The sequence below is a fragment of the Episyrphus balteatus genome, chromosome 4 (genome assembly GCF_945859705.1).
Source record: "Episyrphus balteatus chromosome 4, idEpiBalt1.1, whole genome shotgun sequence".
NCBI lineage: Eukaryota > Metazoa > Arthropoda > Insecta > Diptera > Syrphidae > Episyrphus > Episyrphus balteatus.
Genome location: NC_079137.1, coordinates 3,657,237 through 3,671,438, shown reverse-complemented (window position 1 = coordinate 3,671,438; position 14,202 = coordinate 3,657,237). Strand labels below are relative to the sequence as shown.

The following is a 14,202-nucleotide window of genomic DNA, read 5'->3' as shown; positions in this document are numbered from 1 at the left end:
AGACCTTTATGTTGATTCTATAATAGAAAACAATCACAATTTCAGTAAATATTCACAAAAAGGAGGATTGCAACCAGGTTACGAAACTTTCATGGAAGATATCTCGGGTCGCATTGAGATGTGCAAAATCAGGAAAGTGACTCCCAGTCCTTGAAAATACTAAAATTTTTAATGATAGTGGAGCTCAATATGACGTCATCGTTGCTGATAACATACATAACTTTATCGATTCGATGGAAACAAGTTGGATAGCAAATAAGTGACTAGTGTAAGTGGAATTCATATCATCTTTTGATGACCTTAAATCAAATCATTAAACATATAGTCGAGCGAAAAAAATATCTCTCGAAGGTCATTATACCTCAACGACTTTTACTCTCCCCCATTCCCTTACGTGGAGTTAGTTAAAAGAAATGAAAAGAACCTAGTATTTCTGCCGAACAAAAATAAAGCTTAATTGAGACGCATACTGCAAAGATCTTGAAAACTTTAAATTCCACGAAAATACTTTTGAAAACAAAAAAAATGGATTCTTAGATGACAACCCAATTCAGTAATGCAGAAATAACGCAATTGAAAAACGCTTAAGCACTGGAAATTGCAAACGTTCGTCAACTAAATAATCACGCTGTCCAAGGAGATGAAAGTGTCAATATAGTAAAGCTCCTTAAAAAAATTCATCAAATATCTTGGAGTCATGAGCAAAAGACTTCGGATGATGGAAACAAAGCACTGATGTAAACTGTCTATTAATGAGCTAGGTTTTTCCCTACGAAAAAAGACAATCCTTTGGTCAAAGTTAATAATGACTCCAAGGCCTTAAAATTTTCATCGCCAACATTTAAATTGATAAAGGCGAATTTCACCTTTCCTATAAATTAAGGTCAAAGAAAACCGCTATTTTGTAATATATGGCTTCACCACAATTCCTGAATCGATGATGATGAAAAAAGTACAATACGATGGCTCAATTCCACACGCCGCAGAGCTAAAATAATCTGGTAAATACATTTTTTCTTATAAAGTAGTAATGTTATATGGGGATATTTCGGAACCAAGTGTGGTTCTTAAATCTTCAAAAAAAAAAAAAACAAACAAATCAACAGTATCAACCGGTTAAATTGTATTTATTATTCATTTAATATTTGAATTCTTAAGTTCGTCCAGTTTGAAGTTACGTATTGCCGAAAGTAACTGATCTCTAGGATCCACAGATAACGATGATGGCATCTGTGATCTCTGTTTTGTCACAACTGCTCGAATAATTGGTGGTGGAGGAGGTGCTTGAGGAACAGCCGCTACTGAAACAGGTGTTTCTGTCCGCGAGCTGCTGTGTATAAAGGTTTTTGGTGTGATTTGTGGTTTTGTTTGGTTATTTTTGAGGGTAAAGGGTATTGGTTTTGAGACATCAGTATCATTAGTATCTTGTAAAGGTACAATTTTTTCCTTAAAACCGGTCTTTCGCAAAGTACCCTGACCAAAAACTGGTGGCGGTGGCGACGACGGCGACGGAGTTTGTCTGATCACAGAACTTGAATTAAGTTGTGTCATCGAAGTCGGTCGCAATATGGGTTTCTGATTGATGGGCGGTCGATTATCTTGTGTTAACGAGCTGTTCCCATTTGAAACAGCTGAAGCTGCTGTTGCAACAGACCAAGACGTTCGAGAGCCCAATATAAACTTTGGAATTGTATAAGTTGGTATTGGATTCTGCGGTTTTGAATAGTTTGAACTGATGCTGTTCTCTCTCAGTGTCACCTTTTGAGTATTTCTAACAAGATCCAAATCTCTACCGGAATTCATATTATTTCTCTGCAGCACCACCAAATCTGGCTTACTAACCGCTATACTTGTTGGTGGTGACTTTTGGCCGCTCTTATTTTTATCCAAATTGCAGTCTTGTTCATCTTTTATTGAAACCTGAACCTTTGGTCGTTCACTCCATGTGGAAAATTGTATATTCGGTGGCCCAGAATACCGATAGACTTTCTCTTCACTCGATTTAATTGTTGTATTTGTTTTAAATATATTATTTTTACTCTTTGGTGATGGTTCTTCCATTGGATGGATATCACATTCAATTGGGGGGGTTTTTGATTCATCCGAGCCGCATAAACTGCTTTTTCGTGAATTCAAAATAGACTTCATGACTCCAATGCTTTGGAGACTTGGTGATTCACCAATGCTGAGTTCACTCGACGACCGACGTCGACTGAAATAGTCATCGGTAGTGTTTTGATTTCGCTGATTTTTAAATTCGAATTGTGTCAGCGATAGAAATGAAGAGCTACGAGCTGCCAAACTGTGTTTGGTTGATTGTATTGCTGTGTCTGGTATGCTTTCTAGCTCTTCATCACCTCCTAAACGTTCCAATGTGGTTAGCAATGGTTTTTGTTTGTTAGAAAGGTTTGTTTCATCAGTGCCGTTAGTGATGGTTATCGTGTTGTCAATAACTTTGGAATTGGGTGTTTCCAATTCAACGACAGGTTGTGTGATCAATAGCTTGGTATCTGATTCGGGGGTTTTTGGAATTTCTTGTAATTTTGGCAAATCTGGTTTTACCGGAAGGGTTTCTAATATTACTTCTTTAATTTTCTCGATGATTTCTGCGGGTTTGGGTGAAAGTTCCTCGCATTTGATGACATCAATATTCTCTACTTTTTTTACTTCCTCTGTTATTCGTTGTTCTTCTATATGTTTACTAGGCTCATCTTCGATAAGTGTATTGTTTTGGTGCTCTTGGGTCTTGGTTGGTACACTTGACTCTAGATTCTCTTTAACAGGACTGCTAAGAGGCTGTTGAGCTTCCGCAATTGACAAATTGACCTCAATTTTGACTTCAGGTTCCACTGGAATATCCTTTATGACCTTTTTTTCAGATGAATCAACCAAGTCTGGAGATTTGACAGTATTTTTCTCCGCAGCAGGAGAACTTGGTTGATGTGACTCTTTATTTGTCGACGCTACCTCAATGACTTCAGAGGTCTTATGATTTGACAAACTTTTCACGATAGTCTTTCTAAGGCTTAGATCATAAACCTTGACCATTTCATCATCTTCAGAGCTTGATTCAATGAATGACTTGTGTTTTGATTCTAAACTTGGCGTAGAACTCTTCCACGATTCTTTTCCATCTAAAATGGGCTCCTTAACCTCCTCATCAACAAGCTCGATAGGAGCTGATTTAACCTCTTCGGTTTGTAAGACCGAATTTGATTCAGGTGTTGGACTTGGATTCATATGAATCTTGGTTATATTTTTGGAATTGTCAACTATGGGTTCTGAAATTAAGTTCTCCATTGAAGCTGACCTGGGCAAAGGCACAGGAGTTATTAAAAGCGCTGTGGACACTTTATCTTCAGGTTGAGTTTCTTCAATCAATTCAATTGGAGGTTTTGTTGATCTTGGTGGAGCCACTGGTACTGACTTTTTCGGTAGCGTTTGGACTTTTCTTCGCGGTGATGGCTCGGGTTGGTTGATACTTGAATTATTTTCAATGCCATTTGGCGAAGTATCATCGTTTGTTGAAATACATAATGAGCTTTGACTTTTGAGTAAAATTTTTGTCTGAGTCGTTTCTTGGCATTGCTCATTAATACAACCTTCATTGGGTTGATGTAGACTTCCTTTGGTATTGCCATTGCAGTCAATTGATATATTGCTCTTACTTAAATCATTGTTATTGTTGTTTGTGCCTAAAACAGTTTGTTCCAATCTTGAATCTAGATTGTTCGATGATGACACGAATTCTGTTTTGATAATTGAACTAGACTGATTTGATGTTGCTGATTCGAAAGTTTTTGTCGAAACAGCATCAGAATCAACAGTTAAAATTTGACTTGGCGGCCTTGGTGCCAAACGTTTTTTCCGAGTTGGAACAACTGGAGCCATTGGCTTTGTTGGAGTTGTTGCCGGTGAAATATTGCGATATGTTGTATCAATTCCAGATGAACTCATAGAATTGAGTGAGTTTATTGAACTATACAGACTCGGGGTATTTGATATGTTTTTGGAATTTCTGCTAAATTTTGACGAAGAAAAAGAATTGTGCCTGGATGATGATGTGACATCTTCAACTCGAAGTGTATTGTTATTTTCTGATTTGGTACATAGACGAATTTCGGAAAGTCCTACAGCTCCGATTGTAAGGTCACAACTAAAAATTTGACTAGGATCAGCTGTAAAAATAAAACATCATTAGGTTAAGAACTTTTAAGGTTGAGAAGAGTTTTCTAACCTGGATGCTGGAACTCGTATTTATCCGCGTCGAGTTGTTTATTCTCACAAACCAATTGCATTAGCTTATGTAATCGAACTTTTGCACCAAGTCGTGCCACATAGAGCTGATCTCTAGGCAGCAAGACTGTGATGCGAAAAGTTTGCTCAAATGGTGCATTGCTTGTGGCAATTGGTAAAGGTGTTATCCTATTTTGATGTAATTGACTAGAGTCGTTGATATTTACAGTGGATTTGGTGACGCTAAGATTTGTTGTTGACTTGGATAAGTTGCTTGCTGATAGTAAAGAAAAAATAAAATTAATTAATATAATAATAAATATTTATTTTAAATTGAGACTTACATTCTCTTTGCTTACCAAGCAATCGATTGATAGTGGAAAAACCATTCTTCATTGTCATAGAAAGTTTAATAATAAAAAAAAAAAAAAACAGAATGTTACTATAATATCTTGAAACTGCTGTGCTTTTCTGGGTGGTGGCCTCCTTTTTGCGCCAGTTTGTTTTTGTAATCTCAATTCAAGATAGTGAATCTTTCTTTCATTATTATAGCATGAGTGCAGAATTGTTTATTTGACTTATATCTGTAATAGAGATAAGAAAAAAGTTTTTTTTTATCATTTTTGTTTATTTAAAAGAACTATAATTAATTTGTATTAAATATTTTTAAGTGCACCTGGCACACATGATATGAGGTAGTTTATTCTTTTGGGAATTTAATATTAAAAAAAAAACAGATTTTAAGTTTATGCTGTGAATCGAGATTATATCAGTCAGTATTTTTAAAACAGATGCATTTTGACACTCTTAGCCAGACTTCTATGACTGTTATAAAATGACACAACCTTTTCCTTTTCAACAAATAATGCATTAAATCCGTCATTCTAGATTTATGTTTGCCAACAACAACGCACTAAACAAAAATAAAACAATCAAATTTACAGAAATCTATTAAAAAAATAATGTTACGCATACGCCATAGTGACCCTTTGAATTTAACTCTAAAAATTGATGTAGAATTTCTATCGCTGATCCAAATCTTGGGATGACTTTTTAAAGTATTAATTTGTTCATTAAAAATTTTATATAAATATTGTTCAACATTGAAATCTTACTATTCAACGATTATGGAGGGACTCCAAAAAAGTTTTTATTTTCAAAAACTGTTCTGGAGCACTCTATATTTTTTCACCTTTGGTCCTGTTACAGCTACTTAACTTATACAGTAGCGAGCAAAAAAAAAAAATGCAAACGAAAGAGGTTTAAAGAGTTTTCAACAAGAACTAAGTTACCAAATTTGGCATATTGAAACTGTTTTATTTTCATTAAACAGAGTCAATTTGTGGAATATTTTACTCCAAAACCATTATTTGGTCAAAAGTCTACCTAAATATGCGTTTTTAGACGAGCAAAAAAATGCAAATGTACATTTTCTTTATTTGTGAATATGGAAATGCCGTTAACTACATAATGGACTTGATAACTTAAATATTTAGCTTCAATTTATTGTTTTTTAGGTTCTAATTTGAAAACTTCGCGTTGAAAAATTCGATTTTCAATAGAAAAGAGCAGTTTTGTCTTTGTTCACCAATATTTCAGGAACTAAATCGAACAGAAAATTTAGGGTAGAGTTACTGAATTTGAAAATCCAGGAAAAAAATGGGTTTGTTGGCTTTTTGATAAATCAAAATTCAATGTGCATTTGATATTTCAATTGAATCCATTAAGACATCGTTTAATTTTATTCAACGGATTTAAAGAAACAAATTAAAGGATCTTATTTTTTGCTCCCTTAAGCTCACAATTTTTCAGCGCTTTTTAAAATTTTACTGCAAACTGAGTTTGAATTTGCTATATTTTTTAACATTTTTATGTATTTTTACAAAAAAATAAATAAAGTAATTTTTATAAATACCCATATGATGTACATAGTTCTAAAAAGTCGAATAATTTTTCAAAGTACTTGGCTGAAATAAATGGAATTTTTATTTTGCAGTGCTGCTGTAGTTTAACTTTAAGAAATTCGAGTTACTTTCCTTTCATTTCTCTGATTTCTTTTCATTACACTGATTTCAATGAACCCCTAATTTTCATTAGTTAAGCTCAAAGTGTTCGATTCTCTTTTTGTTCTCTCTGTTAGTTTTTGTTTCACTGATCACCCCTAGCCTCAAACGTCTATATATAGTTGTTTTATTTTCATTGGCAGGGCTTTCCACTGATAGGAATTTTTCAATGAGATCTATAACTGACTTGTCAAAAACCATTGCTAGCTATAACTGGCCCTTTTACAAACACTCAAAAAAACGAAAATATGGGACAAAATGTTTTTCCTTGTCATAATATGCAGTGAAATTTCTTTACGAGTCCTAAGCTTACTTTTATAGTTACAAGGATCGCAATGAGAAGAGAGGCGATATATTTTTATAAAAGTTGAAAATGGTTTAAGACCATGTTCAAGCACTGGTCATACTGACACCATCGCTGCCAAAGTAAAAAAAAGTTAAACCTCGCAAGCTGGTGACGTTTGCCTTCACTCTTTCGGTTTCACCCAAGTTTCTTTTAAATTTTTGATTTTTTTATGACTTCGTTAACTGGCGATTAAGCTTATTTTAGGTTTTTAAATTAACAATAAACAATAAACAACTAGTGGAGTAACTAAAGCTCAAAAATTGGCAATATTAGGGAACCCGGCCGAACAGCTTAGATTTTGATGATCTTTTTTTTCAAACGTCGGTAATTAAAAATATTTTAAAGTCTATAGATTAAAAATTGCCGGTGTTGCCGTTTTGATTTTTGAAATTTAATTGAATGCCAAAAGATTGTCTAGGAAATTCAAGGAAAAAAAATATATAGGAGTGAGGGACAATCTTCCATAGTTCAAGCGATAGATGCAATTTTCTTATTAATTGACTTCAAACAAAAAAAAAAATATTTGAACAGAACGGCAACACCTACAATATTCAAGTATACATTTTTTAAAAGCTAGAAGCTTAGTCATATATGTAAAATTAAAATTAAGTTAATTGAATGAACGGCTTTTGAAAGAATGGTAATTGAACTCAGATTTTTGAAAAAAAAATTATTGAAAAAATTTTAACATGTCGTTTTTTAAACTTGGTCGTAATATAAAATGCATTTATTTTCAAATTTTTTTGGCCGCATTTATTATGATTTCAAATTATAAAAGGAAATGTCAATATGTATTACGGTTTATGAAAAAAATTAAAAAGTATTTCATTTTCGAAGAACGTTTTTTAATAAAAGTTTTGAAAAAAAATGTAACTTATTTTTTTTTAAAGTTCAACATCTAAACATAAAATTATTTTTTATTCATTTAATAACCCTTACTGTTGAAAGTTAAATAGCAAAAATTTAAAGTTCTTATTTACCATAGTCTTTGAGATAATTAATTATTTCAATGCAAAAATTCAGCTTTAATAATAAAAACCATTGAAATTGAAGTAATTTTTCATTTTTTTTTTTCAAAAGTGTGATATATTTTACCTTTTTTGCTTCGAAATTCAACTGATAATATTTATGGCCAAAATTTTTTTTTAAATAAATTCATATTTTATTAGAAAATGTTTGTAAAAAAGTCATTTTAAATTTTTCTAATAACATTTTTTTTTTTAATTCTGAGTTTGAGGACCATTTTTTCAAAAAGTCTTGATCAAATTTAGTGGATTTAAATTTATAAGATAAGAATGAGCTTCTGGCTTTTTAAAAATGTATTTTAAAATATTGTAGGTGTTGCCGTTGTTTTCAAAATATTTTTTTTGTGTTTGATAATAAAAACCATTGAAATTGAAGTAATTTTTCATTTTTTTTTTTTCAAAAGTGTGATATATTTTACCTTTTTTGCTTCGAAATTCAACTGATAATATTTATGGCCAAAATTTTTTTTTAAATAAATTCATATTTTATTAGAAAATGTTTGTAAAAAAGTCATTTTAAATTTTTCTAATAACATTTTTTTTTTTAATTCTGAGTTTGAGGACCATTTTTTCAAAAAGTCTTGATCAAATTTAGTGGATTTAAATTTATAAGATAAGAATGAGCTTCTGGCTTTTTAAAAATGTATTTTAAAATATTGTAGGTGTTGCCGTTGTTTTCAAAATATTTTTTTTGTGTTTAGAATGTTAGAAAATTGCATTTATCGCTTAAACGATGGAAGATTGTCCCTTACTGCCTTTTATATATTTTCCTTAAATTACCTAGAGAATCTTTTGCTATCATTTGTTTTATGAAATTTAAGCAAAAAAATGGTTTTGTTAAAAAAATTTAATTTTAATTTTAAAAAACAATACGGCAACACCGGCAATTTTTAATCTATAGACTTTAAAGTATTTTACGTTTGAAAAAAAAAATCGTCAAAATCAGAGCTGTTCGGCCGGGTTCCCTAATAATTTGCTTTAGTTACTCTACTAAACGTATAAACTGATTTGAGTAATATTTCCTGATATTTTCACAAAAAATCGAACAAGTGCTTCGTCCGTGATTTCTGTGAGACCAGTTTTTTTTTTTAAATTTGTGGCCCTTAAAATTTAGCTTGAATAAAGTAATCGAACATAGATCAATCGCTCCATGATCAGTGTCTCCAAAATCCTTCTTAAACAAAAAATTTATAAATAATAAGATCTTCCATCAATCTAAAGACAGTATTGTATTGTACTCAACTCGTGTGTGGGGGGTTTTTAAATATTTTGCTTATTCAGTGAAATCGATCATCAATGAATGATCAGTATAAGCTCACATAGTCTTTGTTTTCAAATCAAATAATCAACAATATTGTTTGTTTATCTGTCTCGTTATTTGAAATCAATGACTCCCATGTGTATTTTTCCACTCTCTCCCTTCCCTTTTATTTATGGTTTTTGTTATTATTTTCGTCTTAAGTTATATTTATTCGTAATTAAAACGAAGAAAGTTTAAATTTTTTAATTTTGGGCTGTTTAAAAACTTATTGCATTCTAATTAAACATCGTTCATGCTGTTAAAGTTCTTAAAGAATAATTATCTCATTAAATATTTTTGTGTACATCAATTAATACAATTTTTGATCAATTTTAACTAACCTGCGTAGATATGTATTTCGATAAATTTATCAGTTTCAAAAATTCAAGTGTACATATTATTCCCTTTTAACTTTGTTGTGTAAAATTCAAGGTAAAATTGATTAAAAATTGTCAAGTTTTTATTTTTATAAATTCAAGGTTAAAATACCTTGATTCTTTCTGTACTTCGTCTAAAGTATTTATAACACATAACACACGTTCATAATAAAAAATTACATAATAAAATAGTTTTCTATTTTTTTTTTCCACACATAACAAAATCGACATTCCTTTAATGTTCTTATCTATTTGCTCTAAGAAAATAAATATACACCAGACTAGAGAAATTGATTTTTTATGTACCTAACATTTTTTTTTTAAAATATCTATACTAGTAGTTAAGGGGTTTTCATCTCATCTCCCCTTACCGCTCTTTTTTTTTTTATAGAGAACGCGTTCTCTTTAATTTGTTTGATTCGATCATTTTTTTACGTCAATTTTATCGAAAAATTGTAAACCTTTTTTCATGCCATTTTTTTTTTTTAATGTGAACATTTTTTTATGACACTTGAACTAGGGTTAAAATGTTTTACATTTCAAGAACTTGAGCCATAATAGACACTCAGGTTAGTAGTGGGTTCAAAAATTTAGTACAACTTTCTTCAATGGCTAGGTTTTACAAATGTAGGCCCTCAAGTTTTAACATATTTTTTTTTTATTCAACTTGCAAAACCTTAGAAACCAAATTTTCACATTTTTTTTTGAGACCTATGGACCCATTGGACCCTATTTTTATATCAACTTATTTGACTTTTCTCTTAAATTTGTGTCTGTCGAAATTTAAGAGAGTAAAAATAGTCACTTTTTATAAAATTCAAATAAACTGACTATGCAAATTCAAGTCTTGCTTATTTTATTGATGAATTTTAAACCTTTTCGCGAGAAAAAAAAATTATCATTTGACCACACCTTTTTTTTTTTTGTTTGCTTCTTCTTCTTGAAAAGATGCACTTTTATATTCGTCTTAACTTTTATTTTTCTCCTCAACGCTTAATAATATACAATATCTTTTTTTTTTTCTAATTGAAATCCGACACGTTTCTGCTAGCCGATTCGCGTTAGACTAACCAAGGAAAAGGTACGTTCATGCTAGTAGCTTTTTTTTTTGCTGCTGGTGTTGTTGTTGATTACATGCTTTTCTTCTGGCCTTTTATTTATTTTATCAAAGCTCTTGATATTTACTATCTTATCATTATCAAAAAATAAAAAAAAAAAACAGCAAAAAAAAAAATTACAAACAGATCACATCACGCAGCACATTTCGAACTCCCGTGTTTTAGATATTTTTTTTTTCTATTTTTGTTTAAAAATAAGTAAAAACATAACTGATTTTAATTAATAACAAGGTCAAATATGAATTTAGCTGCAAAAAAAAAAAAAAATCAACAATCAAAATGTGTTTATATGCAAAAAAAAGATAGATAGATATAAATAAAAGTTTGTCTCTGTAAATATTGCAGGAGATAGGTACACGGAAAAAATTAGCTACATCAAAATTAATTGGTTCTTATGGGGGCCTCATTCAACCAATAATAATTATAATTAAAACAACCTATTAGTTGTAGTTACTAAAGCAGGCATCAGATTAAAAAAATTGAGCTACCATATTATTATCATATTTACGTTATCTATAGTAGGTTATTTTAAATAATTAAAAATAAGCAATGGAAGATAAAATTTATATATTAAAAATGATGAGAGCTAAGCTTGATTTACAATATCATTTTTGTATTGTGTTAATGATCTAGATTTTAGATCTTTCAGAGATTTTGTTAACAAAAGACTAAAATTAATACGCATTTTGAGTTTTAGAAATTGAAGAGACGAAACGGGTGAAGATTGGCCAGATAGAATTTTTGTTAACCCAAAAAATGATATAGCCCAGATGAAAATTCAGATAGCGAAATTGTTAACCCAATTCATACAATTTAACAATTTACATATATGGTCAACTGGAAAAAGTTAAGATGTTTGATACCTATTTCTACCAGCATTCCGTTCTTGGAGGTATTCAAGGAGCTGACAAAACATTGGCAAAAAAAAACTTTAAAAATGTTTTTTTAAGAAAATCTATGAAGAAGGAGTTTCAATTTTTTTCCCCATTTTTTCAAATGGCATATATTTTTATACCTATAAAATACTAGGTTTTGCTGATTAACATAAAGGCTTTTTTAAATCTCACTTTAACCAACAAAATTATTAATTGGTTTATTAAGAGTGAAGACTTGCAATTCCAGTATGTCAGCACTTTATTTAATAAAAAAACATGACAAAATCTAGAAAAACGGATGCCAAACTTCACAAATACCAACATTTTTATTAAGAAAAAAAAAAAAAAAAAATACAAAGAATATTTAAATCAGAGACCAGAAATAACAGTCAACCTTTATTTTCAATCGGTTTCTCTCTGAGAGTTACCACATTACTTTAAATAGTTTCGGTTAAGGTTTGAGATTTATTTTTAAAAATCAAAAATAAAGGTTATCGGTTCAGATTTATTTTTTATTTTTTTAAATATCTCTCAATGGTTGAGATTTTTACAAAAAAATAAATGGATAAGGTCAACCTTTAACCGTTTTCGCTGAAAATAAATCAAAAATAGTCATTTCAAAGGAAAATGTCGAATATGTCAGTAATGTCTTTATATTGCAAAAATAAATATGAAAAGAATGTTTTTTCTAAGTTTATGTATTAAATAATGTATGAACTAAATAGACTCTCAAAGTTCGTTACACCCAAGATTATATCTCTTTTCGTTTAAAGTAAAATCTAAAGACGAAAATGTGTTTTCCACTGTGATTTGAGTCGCTGGGACGACAAGCACAACCAATGCAATTTCGAATATTTCAGGAGACCGATGTTCTAATATCTAGGTCAAAGCGTTCAGCTTCCAGAAGCGTTTTCGCCCGCCCAACTTTAAACGGCTATATCTCGGAATTTTGAAAAAAAAAAATGAAAACAAATTTTTTAATGTCAAAAGGTAGCGGGGACTCTAATCTACATTTGGGTACAACTCCCATCCCTGTAGGTGCACGCGTTCTCAAACTGGGAGAACTTAAAGGTAAAATAAAAGTTAAGCCCGATTCTGAAAAAATAGGCATGATGTGGCGGTTTAACATGGAATATCATTTTTTTTTAATCTGACAATGTGCAAAGCGTAGGCCCATGACACAAGCAATCATTTGGCATCAATCCCAAAAATTGCTCTCAAGCGGTTTAGCTTTCAGGAGCGTTCAAAGATTCGGGGATTTTTCGAAAAAAAAATTTACCCCAACTTTCAAACTCGATTTTCTCGGAATTTTGAAAAAAATCCAACAACCCGATTATACAACTATCGGGTAGCTGAGAATATAAGCTTTCATACGGCACCGCTTCCATGTCTCTAGGAATTGATACATTTGCAGATGAGATTTATTTTTTTCTCTCAGCGATTGACCGAAACATAAAAATATACAAAATAAAGGTTTCTCTCAGACCTTGACCGAAATTTTTCTTTTTTAAAAATAAAGGTTATTATATGACCTTTATTGAAAATGACGACAAATAAGAGTTATTATGGAACCTTTCAAAAGGTTGAGATTTATTTCTGATCTCTCATTAAAATTTTTTTTGTTGCAATAAATATTTATTTTTTGGGCGCCATAAATTATTTAAAAAAATTACTTACATATAATTGCAATTTAACTAAAAAAAAAAACTAAAAACCTGTAAACAGACTAGAATATTCGTCATCGGTATGCAGTCGTAATGCAGTATGTCGTATTTGTCATCGTTATGAATGACTAGACTATGGTATGTTAATGGTACTCAATACATGTAACGGCAAGTACCTACGTAATATAGATAAGCAAGAAGCGCGTTCTTTCATTTTCATTTTCAATTAAGTTTATCAGGCCAGCGCAGCGTGGGAGCCTTAAGGCAAAGTAGTCAAGTGGAAGGAATGTGCGCATTTTTGTTTAGCGACAGAGGCAGTTTGGGCAATTCCATTATAACTCACTTTATATTCAGACAAGTTTCCAATAAACGCAAATATTTTTTTTTTTTCTTAATTTTAATACCTACTAATTGATACTAACAAAAATAACCGAATGCAGCTTACTCATTATTTTTCTTACTAAGTAAAATATTTATTTTCACTTTGAGCATTTGCTTTGAAAAAATAAAATTCTGTTCGTAACTCATTTAAAGAAATTTTCTGCAAAAATTACATACAAAATTACAAACTTTTAAAATTCAGTGAGAAATACAAAATCTGTTCAATATTAAAAAAAAAACATAATATTTGACACAATTCTTACTATTTTGAGGGTTTCGGACTAAAATCTTTTTTTTTTTTTTTAATATATTAGTAACCTGTGTCAAGTTTTCAAACGACTAACTTCTGCCACGACTGACTTCAGCACATTCGAACTGACTAGAATTACATAAGTGGTGGAGGCTGGGAATGGAACACAGACCTCTGGATTACTTTTTGACGGTAGGTATGCATCTTTTCAAGTAAAAATGGACCTGAAGATTTTGTTAAAACCCTTTTGAACCCAAGCTAAGAAAATCAATATTAAAAAATGTTTTTTCAGTATTATCGTGTCGAAGACATCACAACTAAGAAATATGAATAGCAAAAAGTTATTTTCCAAAATAATAAATAGCAAAACTAATGTGTTACTCTCATTTTACATGTAAGTAACATGCACTGCCTATGACCAACAAACAAAATCGGACAACTGAGAAAATAACTTTTTATGAAACTATAATGTATGCTACTTCTTCTAAGCCAAAAAACTAAACAATTTCTGCATTAACATTTTTTAAATCTTTTTTTCAAAATTATGACCATATATAAAAAATTTTT

At 30.7% G+C, this 14,202-nt stretch overlaps 1 protein-coding gene across 3 annotated transcripts in view; it reads right to left on the bottom strand.

Moving 5' to 3' along the window:
• Positions 1-1,099: 1,099 nt before the first annotated feature.
• Positions 1,100-14,202, bottom strand: part of LOC129919106 (mucin-17) — a 28,910-nt gene continuing 15,807 nt past the window's right edge. For 2 of the 3 annotated variants that reach the window (XM_055999951.1, XM_055999953.1), the window contains exons 2-4: positions 4,581-4,820; positions 4,238-4,513; positions 1,100-4,178 (exon numbers count right to left, since the gene is read on the bottom strand). In XM_055999951.1, coding sequence (XP_055855926.1) covers positions 1,135-4,178; positions 4,238-4,513; positions 4,581-4,638 — 3,378 coding nt within the window. In that variant the 5' untranslated portion in view covers positions 4,639-4,820 and the 3' untranslated portion in view covers positions 1,100-1,134. Of the gene's footprint in view, positions 4,179-4,237; positions 4,514-4,580; positions 4,821-10,259; positions 10,346-14,202 lie in introns of those variants that run through there. The other variant, XM_055999952.1, reaches the window with a different exon arrangement.